Genomic DNA, 18,128 nt, shown 5'->3' on the forward strand with positions numbered 1-18,128 from the left:
TCCTCTCAGCTCATTATCTCGCCGGCCCACTGAGGGCCTCATTCAAGCCGGGCAGTCCCTGACCCCCTCCTCTCTCCCTCCCTCCCTCTCTGCCTCGCACCCTCTCCCTCTCTCTCTGGCAGCGTCGTTTGTCTACTCATTGAACCCATAGTCAGGAATGCGATGGTTGTTAGGGAGCCCTCTTTCACCTCCGAAGTGTTTTATTGATGAGCTCTGACTTCTCCTACTTTTTCACATGTCAAAGAAAGTCAAGTGTAGGCCTCCATGACTTCATTTCATGGCCTCCCATCCCAAAAAAAAAAGCATTTTTCTCCCCTCCCCCTGCTTATGCTTGTGTCTCTCTCTCTCTTTGCCCTTTCATGCACCCCCTTTTCTGCTTTAGTTTGGCTTCAACATCCACACAAACCTCATTCTCTTCCACTCGGTTCTCCTCCTTTTGGAGTAAGCGGCGGGGCTTCTCAGTGCTGAGACTGGTGCTGCCCAAAGCCTCGAGTGTATGCTCAAACACGGGCGCAGAGGGGTTGCTTTTGGGTGCGTTGAGGTGTGCGTTAATAGTCAGTCATTCAACCAGCTCAGTTTGGGAGCGTGTGGCCATGGCTACACAGTCATTTGCTTTACTTTATTTACGCGTGCTATTTGCTGTCAGGTCGTAGGAGTGACGTCGCCGTGCCTCGCAAATGTATCCATAAAAAGCAGCCGAGCTTGCCTAAAGGCTGCGCTCTTTACGCATGGTGCTCTTGTTGACAGGAGGGGTAAGACTATTCAGGGGAAGGTGATACTCAAAAGAATCAACAAAAGCACGTGGTGGACATTTTTGATTGTTTTCAGTGAGGCAAGGCCCTTTCAAAGTAAATATGTTTTAATTTGGAGCTTAAAAAAACAACTTTTCCCAACTCATCTGCATGCAGCACCAGAGAGCTTCTCTCCGGGATAGCCTACTTTCGGGACTTGCTATGTTGTTTTATTTATTGTTTATGGAGCAATATAGAGCTAGTTTTCTTCCGTAAAGCTGACGTAGCTGTAAAGAGTAGAAAACTGGTGCGGGCTGAGGATTTGATGCTTTTCAAAGTAAAACCTTTTTGATTCTCTCCACCTGTAAGTCTATATTTGTCTGATGCAGTACCACAAAATTTAGAAAAAAAAAGAAAAAAAAAAAGAAAAAAAGTAAGAGGTGACACTTTACAACATGTCCCCCAAACTTTTAAACAGCATCATTATATGCGTCTCTATAACATTAATCGCATCTGTAGAGCGTCGGCTGCTTCATAAAGGGCACGCTGCAGCTCTTTGTAATTTTAATTTGGTGTTACGAGCTCCAACATTCACGTGTGCGCAGCTCCACTGCTAGTTTCCGTCCCCCTTTGCAGCACCAACTGGCCTCAGGTTGGAGCTGAACATGCCCGAGATTCCCTGTGAGGACCCAATTCAGCCTCGAAGAATAGAGCTCTCCGTCCAATAGGCATTTCCGAGGCAGTTGCTTTGCAATAGGGCAATATTCAGCAAGTGAGCGCAGGGTATTTGCATGCGTGGGCTGATTAGTGGGTTGGAAAGACGAGACTCTCTCTCTCTCTCTCTCTCTCTCTCTCTCTCTCTCTCTCTCTCTCTCTCTCTCTCTCTCTCTCTTTCTCGCTGTAGCTCGGCCCCGTTTCCCGCTTTGGCTGTGGTGCAGGGGGAAGTGTTTATATGGGGGATGATGACAGAGGTCGGGTCGCGCTAATGGGCCAGTGAAGAGCGGCGGAGGGAGGCGAGGAGAGGAGAGGCGAGGAGAGGCGCACAGAGCAGACCAGGAACACATACATTAATACACTTGTTCCATCACCAATCAGCATAGGTGTGTTCATTCTCTTACCCCCACCTCCTTCCACCACCGCTCTCCCTTCCCTCCCTCTTTTCCCTCCCTCCCTCCCCCCTTTCTCTCTCTCTCTCTTTCTCTTCCCCACTCTCTCTCTTCCCGACTCTCTCATTCGCTCTCTCACACGCCAGCGCACATCCTCGCCAAACTCCGTGCGTCCTGACATCTGAGTTCACTGTCAATCTCTGTCTCCTTCGCAGGGATATCCCCTCCGTCTCCGCCGAAGACCACTGGAAACTAATTTTTCCTCTTCTAAACTTCCCGAGAGAGACTGGTCCTGGTCGGCTGTGGTTTTTTTTCTCTTTCTGTGGTGTGGAGAACTGGGCTGTAGCCTATAGTTTACCAAGGACTTTGACAACGACGCAGGATGCCCCAAAAAGGTGAGATCCTGACTGAAAGTTTGTCCATACTGTTACATTATGGATTTATTATTTTGGACATGCAATAAATGTGTTATTATTATTATTATTATTGTTGTTGTTATTGTTATTATTATTGTTGTTATTATAATAGTACTAATCATTATTATTATTGTTATTATTATATTATTATTATTATTATTATTATTATTATTATTATTATTATTATTATTATTATTATAGCTCGTGCATTTTCGGCTGTAGGTTGAGGTGCAGTGAGGCTGTGGGTGTTTTCTCGTTTGGACTGTGCAGCCTGTCTTCTGACTGGACTCTCTCAGAAGTGCGAACAGCCTTTAGCGTCTCTGCCTGTTTTATGTGCTCGATTTTGTTGTTGTGTTTAGGCCTACGGATAGCTTACCGCTTATTTATGACAGCAAAGAGTAAAAAGTCACGTTGGGCCAGGACAGTGATCATCGTGGAGAATGGGGCGCAATGACCCGTTGAGGAAAGGTGTCAGATTGATTCATGCAGGCGAGTCACCCAAGCGCCTTCTAAAAAAGAAAAAAAGAAAAGAAAAGTGCTCCACCGAGCACTTGCGGAAGAGGCCGGTTTTTAGCATGTTTGTTTGTGTGCCGGTGAAAATACAACTTTCTTCCTCGTTTCTGAGCTGATTCGCTCTGTACTTAATGACAGCGACTTAAACTGCTTTTACATTTTAGCGGTCAGGCTGTGGAGGATTTTCAAATAGTCAGACACAAGGCCTGACTGGCCTCTACGCCTTTAACAGTAAATAGCCCTTCAAATAATTTCAGTCATTTAATAAAACACAACATTTCAATACAAACTGCTACCGCTGTTAAACTATTTGGTTGCAACTATATAAATTAATAAACCAAAACAGATGCAATGATTTAATGCAGTTATGCATATTTTTTATTTTGTAATTTTAAAGATACATTTGTCATAATTCAGACAATGCACTTAAAATAATAATATTAAAAATAACATTAAAAACACACCAGGCCTATCAGCTCTAATATATTATGATGCTATTTTGCTCTCAGTTGAGATTAAACCTGTTGGCTCTAATTCACAAACTATTCTGTAATATGTAAGAATTTAAAAAAAAAAATTAAAAAAAATTAAAAAAATGTGTCCCTCATGTTTATAATTTTCTCTGTTAGCCTCCAACTTGCAGCGGGACCATTGTAGCCCAGGCCTACATGGACCGTTTCTGCATGTGAATGTTGAGCGCGCAGGAACCACCGGCCAGAATAAGCATGTTGAACTAAAACACTGTTGTTTGAGATTACTAAAAGAAAAGAAATGCAGATTCGACCGTCGTTAACCTCAGGAACAACAACGTTTGAGCTTTCGACCTTAAATAAATGATTAACCACTTTACACGGCTAAAAGCTACTGACTGCAGCGCACTGACCAGCAATTATACATTATTTTATTCATATATATGGTTCCACATGCATTTGTGAGATTAGGCCAGAGATATTAAAATATAAAGAAATATTTAGAAGCTGTTTTGTTAATTTTCTAGGTTACAGGGTGACGCAGACTATGTGGGCCAGTGTGAAGGAATCTGAATTTGATTAATGACCGAGCAGCCGATTAGTTCAAACATAAAAGAAAGCTGCAATCTAGATGTAATGGCGGCCCCGTACGTGCATCCCACAAACTATGTCTTGGTCTAAACACAGTCTGCTAGACGTCGACATTATAGGCCATTTTGCTCTGCACACAACACAACTTTGCACGGAGGGAGAAAATGAAAACTCCAGACTTCTCCCTCACTGGCCCCCTTTTTATCTGTTCCCCCATTCAATAGCTTCTTTAATGCATTTGTCTTTTCCAATTGAGCGCCCTACTGCGCTGTTGTGTATTTAAAACCCGCTTTACAACCAGCACCAGCAGCACCAAATAACCACCAAATATTTATAACAAGAAATTACTTAAATATATATATATATATACATATATATATATTATTTTTTTTACTAAGAAGGCAGGGCAAACAAGACCCACATTCACGCACTGGCAGCGCCGGGGTCATGGTCGTGTGTGTGTGTGTGTGTGTGTGTGTGTGTGTGTGTGTGTGTGTGTGTGTGTGTGTGTGTGTGTGTGTGTGTGTGTGTGTGTGTGTGTGTGTGTGTGTGTGTGTGTGTGTGTGTGTGTGTTTGTGTGTATGTGTGTGAATGGTCCCGGAGGGGGTGGATTCATGCCTCCGGCTCTTTGTATTAATCTGAACTTGTTGGTGTGTTTAGTGGGGAAGCTGCGTGTTTCTAGTCGCGGAGGCCGAGTGTTCGCCTCGGGTTTGAGGTATATGGAGGCAGAAAAAGGGGGTGCATTGTTGGAGTCCACCAGGCTTTGTACTCCAGCTTTGTACCCCCTCCTGGTCTGAACTTTTGCAGAGCAGTGAGGCGAGGTAGACAACGTGTGTCACTGTACAGTTTCCCCGACAGACTCCACAAGAGGAGGGTTATCAAGTTTTAAAAAAATATATAGAGGGAGAGAAGCGTCTTGCTGGGACGATGAGGTCCGATTTCTTAAATAAAAAGAAAGAAGAAAACATCAGGACTAAAAGCTTTGAAACGGACAGTGCTGTAAAAGAGTTGCAGGCCCGATATCAGGCTGTTAGTTAGAATTTATTTTGACAGGCGCTTTCGGAAACAGGCCCAACAGAGATGTTAAAATGATTAACATGAATGTTGTCCCGCGCGTCAATTTTAATTTCTTTGCTTGGCAGCAACATTTAGGTTAATTGTAAATGTAGGCCAGAAAAAAAAAAGAAAAAAAAATGAAGATGCAGTAGGTTTAATCCGTGTAGCTATGGCTGTGCTAATGTGTTGTTTTGCTTTGTCCTATAGGGAGACATTAAGTAGTGAAAACGGCAGATGATTGACTAAATTGTTATAGAGTGGACAGTCAACTCTGTTTCCAGGCAAGTTTAATTAAAATCCATACATACACTGAGGATGTTCAAATTCACTGTGCATCTTTAATGTTAAAGAAGCAGATCCGCAAAAAAAATTCTAATCGAACGAGATGAGAAACTTTCTGTATTTTAAAAAGAAATGTTGTAAATAATTTTACACTAGAAAAAAAAAGAAAGAAAAAATATGTGTACATCACCAGATTTCTGATTTGATGCTAACCAGTTTTGTTATTTCCTTGTGACGCTCAGAATACCACAACCAAGCCACGTGGGAGTCTGGCGTAGCCTCAATGATGCAGAACAGTAAGTTGTTTTTATGTCTCTTATGTTTTGAAACTTTTGATTACAACCACAAGTTCTAATGTGGTTGCATGGAAGCAGCACCCACTGACATTTTGCTCTGGTTGTTAAAGCGCTATTACTTTAAGAAGCACTTGAAAGGGAAAGAAAGGGATGAAATGTATGTGCAGGCTTAGATTTGCATGACTTTGAAGTGCAGGGAGGAAATATTCCAAGTTATTTGATGGTCGTTTCATTGCTGTTAATTTATAATTCCCCTCCCCTCCCCTCCCCCCCCCAATGATAGGTAGGCAAGTTATTATTGAACAAGTTAATCACACGTCGTTCTTCTCCAGAGAGAGAGAGAGAGAGAGAGAGAGAGAGAGAGAGAGAGAGAGCAGAGAGGGAGAATAGAGGGGGTTGGGTTGGGAGGGAGATTTTTGTTTCTGCTTGAGTTGGTATTAAATAATTGCACAGCCGTCTGCATTAGCGTTAGAGCTGGCTGCCAGGCTGCATACAAGATTAGCCGCGCAGAGAAGAGCCCTGCATGAAACATGAGGAATAGCAATAATGTCTTATGTAGATTAGTCCATATTCTTCACGGACAGACAGCATGAACTAGAAAGAAAATGCTCATATTATAACCACAGGCCTTACTGTCAGGTGTAGGCTCAACTCAGAGCGGGACGATAAATATTAACAACCATATTGTCGTGGGTGCCAATCCAAAAAAAAAAAAAAAAAAAAAAAAAAAAAAACATGGTAGATGCAGTTGCTTGTAGGCCTCTGTGTTTAAAGTGGCCCATGAGTTGAATTTCTGTCTAATTCCTGGTGTGTGTTGAAACAAAAAAAGATAAACATGAAACATTTTCTCTCTTGCTGCTGGACAAGAGGTGTATGACATCTGTGATGAAGGTGTGTGGAATAATTTTATTACATTATTCTCCATATACCTTGATGACGTGTCTGTGCTGTAATCTGTGCGCATTAGTCCAAACATGTTTGAATCCAATGTTGGACCATATGACAGTTGGATTGCTTGATGTGTAGAGAGGTGTGACACATGATAAAAATAAAATAAAAATAAAGAGACCTGTGATGCACAACTGAAGTAAGCTGTTTTTACAAACTGGTGGCATTAGTTTTATTTTACAGGCCACAGCGCTGTTGTTGTTTTTGTTGTTGTTGTTTTGTTTTGTTTTTGTATCTTGCTAGCTGTCCATTATAGAGATGATAGGGCCTTATCAAAGCTGTGTACAATACCCAGTGCTCCTGCTTTGCTGCGGATTGATGTTAATGGGATGCTCCCCTGGCTTAGCGTGTGATGTCTGGTGCGAATTGTCGAGGAGATATCATTGGGCCTGGCCCTTTGGGTTGTCTAAAGGTCGCGACGGCCTCGCTGGCTTTTGTGCTAATAACTCCTGGGTGTATATGGTGGGGAGCGTCCAAATTGACACCATATGTTTTCCTATTAGTCGACTTGCAATAGAATACAAGGCGCATAATCAGCGCCAGCGGGCGAGATCGACTCTGGGCACTTGAGGGAATTGTGCCATGATTAAGACTTAACCTTAGGACAGTCTGATTTTTATGTGATGTCGTTATCTGGCGGTTTTATCGATCCGCAGGATTTATGTGATAGTTATAAATCAGAGGTGATTGAGCAGCCCCGGAGAACCCGCTGAGCAGGACTGCTTAATGCGGGTAGGCCAATTTCATCGTAAGAAGTCTATTAATTCCACTTAATCCTGGAATTACCAAAGAGCAGGAGGGATGATAATGGATTTACTAGCAATCAGATCCACGCTGTAAGATTATTACACACGGCGGCCAAAAGGGATACGTTGCTCAGTTAAACAGGTGTATTTTCCCTCAAATATTAACGCACCCTTTTGCCATTTATATAAAGTGCATAGCTATAAAAGTCTGCATTAAAAGCCGAGTCCTATATGGCACGTTTCAGTGTAAAGACGCCCACCGATTCCACACAACAGGACTGCAGTGGCTGTGAGCATTTGTTGTCAAATACAAACAAGGGGGGAAAAAACTGCATGTCACTTTTAATATGTTAAGAATCCAGGCGCGCCCTCGTTTGTGTGACCGCGCGTAGCCCCTGGCCACCTTAAAACGAAGTCTCTCCCTCGGAGGGTAAACGAGTAGCGTCCAATTTTGTCTGAGTGATATCCAAATGCAGACAGAAAGGGTCGTTTTATCATGCTACTATTTGTCGTGACGATGCGATTTTCAAAAGCAGAGCGGTGTCATAAAGTGACATGCCTGCCACAAGTGCTCCAACTGATCTTTTCAATTAGCCTCCCATGCATGATCCGAGGCGACTTCCGCCTATTTCCAGAAATTAAGCTCAAACTTGACGTGCAGCTAGCTTTATTTTAAAGACAAATGTCAGGCAGGCTCATCATATTTTCCCCCTCTTCTATATTTGGAGCTTATTTATTGCTAAGGAGCCTCTGCTCCCGGAGTCAATGTACCGGGCGGCAGCGCAGGGGAAGGGAGCGGAGAAACAGAGAGCAGCTCAGGCACTCCGGGGAGTCAGCTCTCCCATTTGGCTTCAGGTTTGCGGGTTTATTCTGTGCTTTAGACAGATGCCATAGCCCAGTTTAGGGATAATTTCCAAAAAAACGATCATTTTTAGACAATAACTGCTCATAAAAACGGCTGTTTTGGAGCTAATATCCTTGTGTTTCCTGTCTTTGTGATGCGTAATTATTGTGTGTTTTGAATCATGGAAAGGATTTACCGATTTAATGTCATTTTCTAGAAAGCGATGCTTTTATATACGAGTGCTAATTTAACACATTATTTCATTCTAATGTTTTATGGCATTGTCGGTGTTGCTGGTTATCATTTCGAAGATAGTTTATGAGTGAGGTGCTGGTCTTGGTTTTACGCAGCTGTATATGGAGGAATGGATAACGGTGCGAGTGTTTTAATACTGAAGTTTACCGGTTTGATAAAAGCTTGGTTGAGATTTGTCGGGGCTGATGACCAACTGGATTTTTAATTTATTATTACAGAATTACATATTGAAATGTTTTGGTTCGGTTTATGTGATGCTGCTATCGTTTATTCCATGTTCTGCATGCGTACCTGCGCAATGTTTGTCTTCAGAGGCGGATGCACTGACCGGTATAATAGTTTCTTAAAAATCTTATTATCACCAGTGCTCTCCGATTATTATTATTATTATTATTTTTTTACATAGCATATGACAGTTATTTTTTGAAGTAAACTTCTTCTGTCTGCTGTCTTCATGTTGCATCTTTAACTCGGTTATCTTGAACGCTTAAACCATTCTCCTCACCATTACATTAAAAAAAAAAAAAAAAAAAAAAACCTCATCTGCTTTATCTCATATTTTACCTGGACCGAGTGGTGACGTGACTTGATGACTCCGATGCTTTTGTCTCCGTGTAGGTCACAGTGGCGTAAACCAGCTTGGTGGTGTGTTTGTTAATGGTAGACCGCTGCCGGATTCCACCAGGCAGAAAATAGTTGAACTTGCTCACAGTGGCGCTCGACCCTGCGACATCTCCCGGATACTGCAGGTGACCATCACACTCCTTTCTGAGCAGAAAACAGGTTTACACAGACTTTGTTTTCAGTGCATACAAACTACCGGTTAATAATTCAATCACTAAACAAAAGGTGAACGACATTACGGTTTGATTTCCATTATTAAATCTATGTTTCCTGTAGCAGAAATGTTACATTCTAGGGTAGTTTTAAAACAGTGAAATTATGACTTATTAGTTATAGCTATAATTCCTTCACTGGAAATATAATAAGGCCGACAAAAAGGAAAAGTAATCTGCCTGCTATTACAGTATAGAGAATAAATGCCGAATATACCATTGAAGGCATATTTTTTGTGTTTATAGACCCATGATGAAGTCCAAGTGCTGGACAGTGAAAAGGTGATAATTATTTGAGCCATCTTAGAAATTCCGTTAATAGTCGTAAATAATGTATGTGAATTGTGTCTTTTGTTTTCTATCCAGGTGTCCAACGGCTGTGTGAGCAAGATCCTGGGTAGATATTATGAAACTGGCTCCATAAGACCGAGAGCGATAGGCGGCAGCAAGCCCAGAGTCGCCACTCCGGAGGTGGTCGCGAAAATCGCTCAGTATAAGCGGGAGTGTCCGTCTATCTTCGCGTGGGAGATCCGTGACAGACTTCTATCGGAGGGGGTCTGCACCAACGACAATATACCCAGTGTAAGTGTATTGACTGTAAGTTGTGTGCATGATTTAATTTGCCACATGAAATGACTTTTTTCCTCATGCAGTGGAGGAAAAGGAGATGGGCATCCAAGCATTCAGTCTTATTAAATACAGTGTGGGGCACGCGTTACTGCATATGTGATCACCAAAACACAAACTCAATTAGAAGGAGCCCGCTGTCCATTTGTGTGCTTGCAGGAACATCTTCCCGTGAAGATTCATTGTTATGATAAGGCGCGTGGTGCCGTGAACACCGACATCTTTGTCCCCTCATGCAAAGACACACCGACGCGGCGCTTCCATCTAATCCTAATCCTCACTTTTATCATATGTAATTTGTCATTCAGGTGTCATCAATAAACAGAGTCCTCCGCAACCTGGCTAGTGAAAAGCAACAGATGGGCGCAGATGGCATGTATGACAAGCTGAGAATGCTCAACGGTCAGACAGGAACTTGGGGGACCCGGCCCGGCTGGTACCCCGGAACATCAGTGCCAGGGCAGCCCAACCAAGGTGAGCCTCATTATCACACAGTGGCAAATAAAAACACCTTGAAGCACGCTCGGCTGTAAATTTGGAGCTAAGAAGGATGCAACCGCGCGGTCGAGCTTTGATTTGAATTCTCAGTATGTGATCAGTCACAAAAAAAACAAAAAAAAAACAGGCTATTTGACTCGAAGATAGATGCATTAAAGTAAATTCCACAGAGGTCCCCATAAATTGTATGAATATGACTAGTTTTGCAGCTCACTATTCCAGTGGTTCCGGTCCACGGCTCTGTTTGCAGAAAGGTATTGTACTGGCAAGCTTTTGATGCCCTGGACAAGACCCCCAATTAAGACTTGCCGATTAGAGGAAGCCATAGGCCATGCATGCAGTCTGAATGCCTCCACTGTCCCAGACATGGATGTGCGTGACAGCGGCTTGTCCTTTCAGCAGAGGTGTCCATCCAACAGCCTGCGTTTTCCTCCCCTCCTGATGGGGAGGAAGAGCCGGGGAGCTGTGTGCGGGGATATTAGTACAAAGGAATGTTTTCCTTCACACGCAATGATTGGTTATGGGAACGGCCCGCACTACGTGTAATTGCTCATTAGAGAGGGCTTTGTCTCTCATTATGGCAACATGCAGGAGTGTGGAGATGGTAAGACTGCTGTGGAAATGTTCCACTCCAGAGGGTTTTCCTGTCGGCCTACTGCAGGCCAAATACTCAGCACATTTTCTTATAAGAAACGAGACTTTTTTCTTTTTTTTTTGCTTCTTAAATACTCACTAATTAAACAAGTACCTATTAAGCACTGTGTCTCATTTTATATGCCCCCAGAAAGCAAGTGTTGGAATTTAGTCGAAGCAAATAAAAATAAAAAAAAATAAAAAAAGTATTTGTTTGATGACCGTTTGGACACGTGGGGCTGTCATCAACAAGCAGTAAGGCGGAAATGATCACATTAGCGCCTAAAAATATTTATTTAAATTTGTAATGATAATAGCTAATTTACGATTATTATTTTCCTCATTATTGATAACAGTTATGTCCACCATATCAGATTAATTATTATTGGTTCCTCATACATATAATATTGCATTATTAATATTATAATTACGTATAGCCTATTATTTAGATTATATGAATTATTATATTATCGGATAGAACAACAACAACAACAACCATACCAACAACAACAGCAAGAATAATCATAATCATCATAATCATAATCATAATACTATAATGAGTTGTTAATGCGGTCATTGTGTTTTTAAGTATTTGGGTAAAACAGTTGTCTCAGGGGAACGTAAATATGTTTTCGATCAGACAGCCGAGTAGGCAGATATAATGGCTACATGGAGAGTGACAGGGCCCCAAAAGAAGACAACTCTATCCAAAGAGGAACGAATAAAACTCCGCACCGATTTCGTCTTTCATCCCTTTCTCCTTCTCCTTCGCTGGCTATATGGCTCTAAATCCCTTCCATAGGATTTAGTCTCTCACTTTCTCTTTCACTTTTAAGCGGTTTCTCAAGAGTGTTTTGATCCAGTCTCAGCAGCTGAAAGGTGCCGCAATTGGTTCGGTATCTTTTTTTTTTTTTTTTTTTTTTTTTTTGCTGCTTTTCCGCCTCAGTGGTTGAGACATCGTGATACTAAAGAATGAGTTTATTTCCCAGCGCTTTTATAAAGAAAACAAATCCCATCCGAGCGTCAGTGGGTTTGGCAGACGGATAATAGCTGCACATTCACTCCTTTTTATGGATTATCCGGAGTGAAGAAACAAATAGCGTGGATACAAACTATTGGCCTATAGAAGAATACTTTGTCTATTATGCAGCAAGGGGAATTGTCAAGAAACGTGTCGCATCAGGTTTCCTCCAGTGAACCAAGACTGACACATATAGACACATTAAAAATATTTACGTGAAGTAGGAGGGACAATTTCCTTGCAGCAGAACTATCGGCAAACACTTGCTTGATTTGAACATAAAGAAAACTTTTTTTTAAAAATTTAACAAAATCATTTGTTGGTTGTGCATGGATAGCCTTTGGTTTTTAGGAACATATGTAGGCTATGTGTGTTCTGGCCGGCCTGCACCTGTTTCAACTTTGCAACAACCCCAACCGAGGCACAGCTCGCATGCAACTATCCCAACACGTTTACAAACATTAAAAAAAAATATAATAATAATTAAAAAAAAATCTGCATACAAAGAGCTGAAATTCCACTTCATGAGTTCAACCCATGGCGCCACAGACATGAGTGAGATATTACATAAACCTCCCTTTATCAACGCACCCGCTGCTTAATTTCGCATTAACTTCTCGGTGTGATAATGATGTCCAACAACAAGACAGACATTAGTCGATAAGCCTCGCCCTGCAACTGAAGGGGCCTTTGGGCCCACCGCGGACAAGCAGGAACAGTGAATAGATTGGCCTTATTTTGGTTGTTCAGGGGGTTGCATGCTCTCTCCTCACTCATTTGTTTCCAATTGAAGACAGAAATCCTGACTGGCGTGTAGCTGGCCGGGGGACGTGATTAATGATGGTAGTGGATAAGGGTTAACACACTGGACTCAAAGCTCTGTTGACTGGGATCCTCGTGCGCACAATGCCAAAGTACTATAGCCTGTGCGCCTCCAGAGGGAGAGGATCCTTTTGTCATCTCCTCCAATAGCCCCCCTCCCATATATTACACCCACCGAGGGCTCACTGCTCGTCCCTGGCTGTGTCCATAGTTTAATGGTTTCCCTTACTCCTGAAGGCATTGTATCATTCTGAAAAGCGTCTTCTCCTATTCAAAAGTTGGTGGTCACCTCAATGGCTATACCAACGCCCATATGGGAACGACCATTGAGGCACTGCTCTGCCCTAAAAAAAAAATAAAATAGGGGGGCTAGAGAGTTTGGGGTTTTAATACATTTCATAGGCTCTGAAAAGAGGCTCGCCACATCTTGTCACATTTCTCTTAACCTTTTGAGAACACACGCCATTGTTGGGACGCGATAAGTACGCGCAACCTTTCCCTCTCCAGCCTGTTTTTCCCACAATATTTTATAAACAGTTAAACTGTGAGGCCTTTGCTCATATTGTTCCTTCTCACGCAGGCAGCCGTCTTTAATCTGGAAGCATTAAGAAGAAATTGCAATAATTCCTCCGTATTTTGAATTAAATTAACCATGATGGGAGCTTTAATTAATGATGTAGCACCGCGCTCTGTACAATTAGCTGTAGGCTGATACAACATGAGGCCCGATAATTAATTATTCAATTAGTTTAAGTGAATGTATATTTCCATTAAATGTGCGTTGTTGTTTCTTTTCAGATGGCTGCCAACAACAGGACGGTGCAGGAGAAAACACAAACTCAATCAGCTCGAACGGCGAGGACTCAGAGGAGACACAGATGCGACTGCAACTCAAGAGGAAACTCCAGAGGAATCGCACGTCCTTCACACAGGAGCAAATCGAAGCACTGGAAAAAGGTCAACTAATCACTCAATAATGTATAGCCTGTATTTTAATCCACTGTCTTCAAATTGAAAATAGAAAAAAACAAACAAACAAAAAAAAACGTACAAATGAAACGCAACATGTTCTTGAAGTTTGCTTGAAAATTGTGCGATCAGTTTTTATTGACTTTTATTTGGGGGTGTTTTCTTGCGTTACAGAATTTGAACGAACTCATTATCCAGATGTTTTCGCGCGAGAAAGACTAGCAGCGAAAATCGACCTGCCCGAGGCAAGAATACAAGTGAGTTATCGCAACTTTTTTACACCACGATTTAAAAAAAAAAAAAGTGTTCAAAAAGTTACCTTTTAAAACTAAGTGAAAACTAAGACGAAGTTATTTCCATTGTAGGTATGGTTCTCAAACAGAAGAGCAAAGTGGAGGCGAGAGGAGAAGCTGCGGAACCAGCGCCGGCAGGCCAACAACTCCTCCAGTCACATTCCCATCAGCAGCAGCTTCAGCACCAGCGTCTACCAGGCCATCCCACAGCCCACCACGCCGGGTAGGTCCAACACAGCTGGGGCCGCACTCCCGCTACCGAAAATAACATTCAAATTAAATGTTAAAATATAATGTGTTGGCTGCATAAACGCTACACCAACCACGTATTAATTTGTCATATACATTGCATAATAATACATTGTAACAACACATCTAACGGGTTGATCAGACAAACAGAGTCGATATGAAATATTACTAAACAGTAATATGCGACATCCTGCGGATTAATATTTAAAAAAAAGGGGGGGGGGGGAAGTTCGCCTTGCGGTTGTGCGCTCTGGTTCACATGAAGAAGCGGTCGTGCTTTCCTTTTAATGGATGATTGAGCAAAACTTCTCAGCTGACTATCCGCGTAATTACCGAATCAAGCACGAGGGCACACAGGCAGAACTGAAGCTCATGCTTACAAGTCAATCACCTGAGACAGGCACTGTACAGTATCTGTCCAGGCATATCAGCTTGTCAAATAAGGCGTCACCTTCAAGCACGCACTACTTAAACGCTAATGAGACTCGACTATCACGCTGGAGGACCGTGAGTGACTTCTGCGGTTTTAACCACGTTTTTTTTTTTTTCATTTTTTTTTTTTTTCATTTCCATTCACAGTGTCTTTCACCTCGGGGTCAATGCTGGGTAGACCCGACTCTGCACTCACAAACACCTACAGTGCGCTGCCCCCCATGCCCAGCTTCACCATGGCAAACAATCTACCTATGCAAGTAAGTGAAGGATAATCCTCAGTCAGTAGACAACAATGTTTAAATATATGACGTTTAAGTAACATTTTATGATTATTGATGTGGTTGTAAGAGTGGAGTCAAACACACCAATAACAGTAATTTATTGTGTTTCCTGGCCAAACAAAACTAAGGAGCGACAGGAAAAGAATTAAACTCTATCCGAATCAAAAATAAAATCATACATATGACTACTGAGATGAAAACTATGGTTGGCTAAGCTAATGTAATATTCTCTTCTCATCTGTAGCCCAGCCAGACCTCCTCTTATTCCTGCATGCTGCCTACCAGTCCGCCTGTGAATGGGCGGAGCTACGAAACATACACGCCCCCTCATATGCAGGCACATATGAACAGCCAATCAATGACCACTTCTGGTACCACCTCAACAGGTAGGCAGAAAGTTCATTGCTTACCAACATGCTTGGGAGTTCATAATATCAAACAGTGCACTCTCGGAAATATCTGCCACCTTTCCTGTAATTAGGGGGTACTACATAGCCATCTCTGATTCATGACATGTCACAGCAACTTTTCCCTCTCCTTTCCGTCTATTTGAGAAACTTCACGGTTTAACTGTCTGAGGATCGATATCTCTGCATCCCATATCATTTTCGCTCTGCAGTTGCATGAACGAAGCTCATTTCATCGCCACTCTAGGCCATCATGTCAATCCCACGACTCCAGCCCATAGTTTAGTTCCACCCCATTAGGATGCTGTTACTGAGAGCCATATATACCGGTTATAGTCATGAAGAGTTAATCATGCATAACCACATTTCCTCTGTGGTAAATTGCTAATTAATTTGATTCATTTGCTGTTGTACTCTCTCTGTTTAAATGCCTTTGCCAAAGCCTCAATTTATCGAGCTTGCAAGCATTTTACTGAGCAACCATGTGCAGAGTATTCTGTCTCATTGCAGCCCCATGCTCATCTACCTATTTGCAAGCATTTATAGCACAATACTCTGTGCTATAAGGCTAACTAGTGTTAGCTGTCACACTTAACTGTGCATGGTGCATCCACTCATCTGATTTAATTCAGCATGTAGACTTCTGGGGCTTTTATTTTAGATTCTCGCTGTGTTTAGTTTTTTTTCTTCCTAACATCTTTTCTCTTTTTGTCTCTGCAGGACTCATCTCTCCTGGAGTGTCTGTCCCTGTCCAAGTCCCAGGGAGCGAGCCTGACATGTCTCAGTACTGGTCAAGACTACAGTAGAGAGAAGAGCTACTTCACCCTGTAACCACCCACTCCACCATCGCCCTCCGGCAGTGCTCCTCACACATACACGGCACAGGAGAGTAGAGAAGGCGAGAGTGGGTTGAGAGGAGACAACAGACAGGAGAGGAGGACAGAAAAGAAAGAGAGAGACTCTGGGAGAGCCTTGGGACGTCTGGGCTTTGTTTTTCCAGTGGGACAGTGTGCTGTTGTGTAGCTCTAGGCACATTCAAACGAGGACTTGGAAGAGAGAACAACGATGGAAAGAAAAAAAAAAAAAACGGACCTCTGTAAAGTGCCCGGTGTTAAATTTTTATGGAACAAAAACTTATCTGTTTTTTTTTTCTATTTCCAACTTCAGTCATTGTTTCCTTTTTTTCTCTGGTGTGTTTGTAAATGGCCATTTGTATGTTAATATGAAAAACCAAGATCAAGTACTGATAGATGGACTGCTAGAAAACCATGTTGGTCTTGCGTTTGTTTGAGAGAGGAGAACCTGAGAGATTCTGCCATGACTATCTTTTAATCTGCTTATATCGAGACTTTTTACCAGCCTTTGCATGGTCTCTGGACACTGTTGCATATCATTAAAGACGAAAAGCTGGAGGGAAGACTCTTACTGTGTCAAAAAAAAAAAAAAAAAATATTTATTGGTCTCATTTCTTACGAATGGATATTTAGCAGAGGAAACCCAAACTCGATCCACCCACTGAAGCTGTGGTCTTGGCTCCTCTGACACGGGCCCGTATTTTCTGGCTTATTAGACACGGATCACTATCAACAGCTCCAAGTGTGCAAAGACGGTGCGGCATGCAAACACAACTTGGACCTCTTGCTTCGGTGGTTGGATTGACTCTTAAGTTACCACGAAGAACATTCAATGTGGAAAACAGGTGTAAAAGAAAACCTGTAGTCTGTAAATGGTAGACTGCGTCTTCGATATAATCCAGTTTGTTTATGTCAAAATGTAAAGTACTTGTCTTCCCTAGAAATCTTCCAGAAAGATTTCTCCAATAAAAGTTGATTTCATTTATATCCCTGAGAATATTCTATAAATGTTCCATGCATCATAAAATACATTTCTTTAGGGTCAGGTACAATTTGTCTCTTAGGTATAGTTGTAATATAGTGTCCTATGGTCAAAAAAAAAATGTGCAACTAGAAATATTTAATTCCTATAATTATGATTAAACATTGCTTGACAGAGTTTTAAACTTAAGTGTTTGGCAGTTGTTTACAAGTACATATCAGATTTAATCATTGTTGATTGTAAAACAGACCAAAGCCTTTGTATTTCATCTAGTACACAATGTTTTGTTTTTTTAAACGATATTAGTCTTGTGTTGCAAAATTTTGTAAACACGTTCTGTTCAATTACATTGGCTTCGAGTTCGTGAGACTGCAGTCGAACCCCGCAGTCCTTATTTATAATTGAAGACCATGGGAGGGTTTTTCTAGCATCATCTGTCATGCTCTTTTGAGTTTTGCATTTTTATTTCAGTGTGTACGCAGAACATGGACACATACTGGGTTTACGTCTGAGCATTGCTTCTGAGATAAAACGTCTACACGCTGTCTCTTAAATATTTCAATTTAATTTTATTTAAAATGGAGCTTTTTAAATGTATTTTGTGAAAACTATAAAACATTTTGTACAGTAAAATTGTGTCTTAAAGAAAGCCTTTTTGCCTGGTCAATGCTGTGTCGGTTTTCACTAAGCAAGGAGAGACAAAAGTTTGACAAAGTGCATCACTGTTGCAATGTTAAACAACGCAAATCCTAACTAACGGCAGTAAAAAAAAAAAAGAAAAAAGAAAAAAAATAGCTTGTAATACACATAACAACACTTCTAATTCCCACCACACAAAGGTGCACAAAATAGCAAACCTCTCTTGATGTATGGGGCTGAACCAAGTCGACACAGACCACACAGCACAACACCACCACACAATGAGAAAGGTCAAGCAATTCACCATCGCTAGCTCTTGTTTTAGTAG

At 41.8% G+C, this 18,128-nt stretch overlaps 1 protein-coding gene across 9 annotated transcripts; it reads left to right on the top strand.

Moving 5' to 3' along the window:
• Positions 1-1,566: 1,566 nt before the first annotated feature.
• Positions 1,567-17,953, top strand: pax6b (paired box 6b). 9 transcript variants are annotated; one of them, XM_069693648.1, is made up of 14 exons: positions 1,575-1,831; positions 2,053-2,232; positions 5,408-5,461; positions 6,329-6,352; positions 8,873-9,003; positions 9,337-9,372; positions 9,457-9,672; positions 10,026-10,191; positions 13,490-13,648; positions 13,835-13,917; positions 14,026-14,176; positions 14,782-14,894; positions 15,163-15,304; positions 16,046-17,953. In XM_069693648.1, exons 2-14 carry the CDS (start codon positions 2,220-2,222, stop codon positions 16,129-16,131), a joined length of 1,374 nt encoding a protein of 457 aa, XP_069549749.1. In that variant the 5' UTR covers positions 1,575-1,831; positions 2,053-2,219; the 3' UTR covers positions 16,132-17,953. The 9 variants fall into 9 exon arrangements, with proteins under 9 accessions (XP_069549755.1, XP_069549757.1, XP_069549758.1 ...); XM_069693651.1 differs by lacking the exon at positions 1,575-1,831 and adding an exon at positions 5,091-5,164 and having other exon boundaries at positions 2,144-2,232; XM_069693654.1 differs by lacking the exon at positions 15,163-15,304 and having other exon boundaries at positions 1,567-1,831.
• The last annotated feature ends 175 nt before the right edge of the window (positions 17,954-18,128 follow it).

The sequence above is a fragment of the Brachyistius frenatus genome, unplaced genomic scaffold (assembly GCF_029030835.1).
Source record: "Brachyistius frenatus isolate BFR_SWC_R1_liver_20210118 unplaced genomic scaffold, ASM2903083v1 Contig_15, whole genome shotgun sequence".
Taxonomy (NCBI): domain Eukaryota; kingdom Metazoa; phylum Chordata; class Actinopteri; family Embiotocidae; genus Brachyistius; species Brachyistius frenatus.

Coding starts and splice junctions, on each gene's coding strand:
- pax6b (XM_069693648.1), top strand. Junction 13,649..13,834: donor AATCGAAGCACTGGAAAAAG/GTCAACTAATCA, acceptor CTTGCGTTACAG/AATTTGAACGAACTCATTAT. Junction 14,895..15,162: donor CAAACAATCTACCTATGCAA/GTAAGTGAAGGA, acceptor TCTCATCTGTAG/CCCAGCCAGACCTCCTCTTA.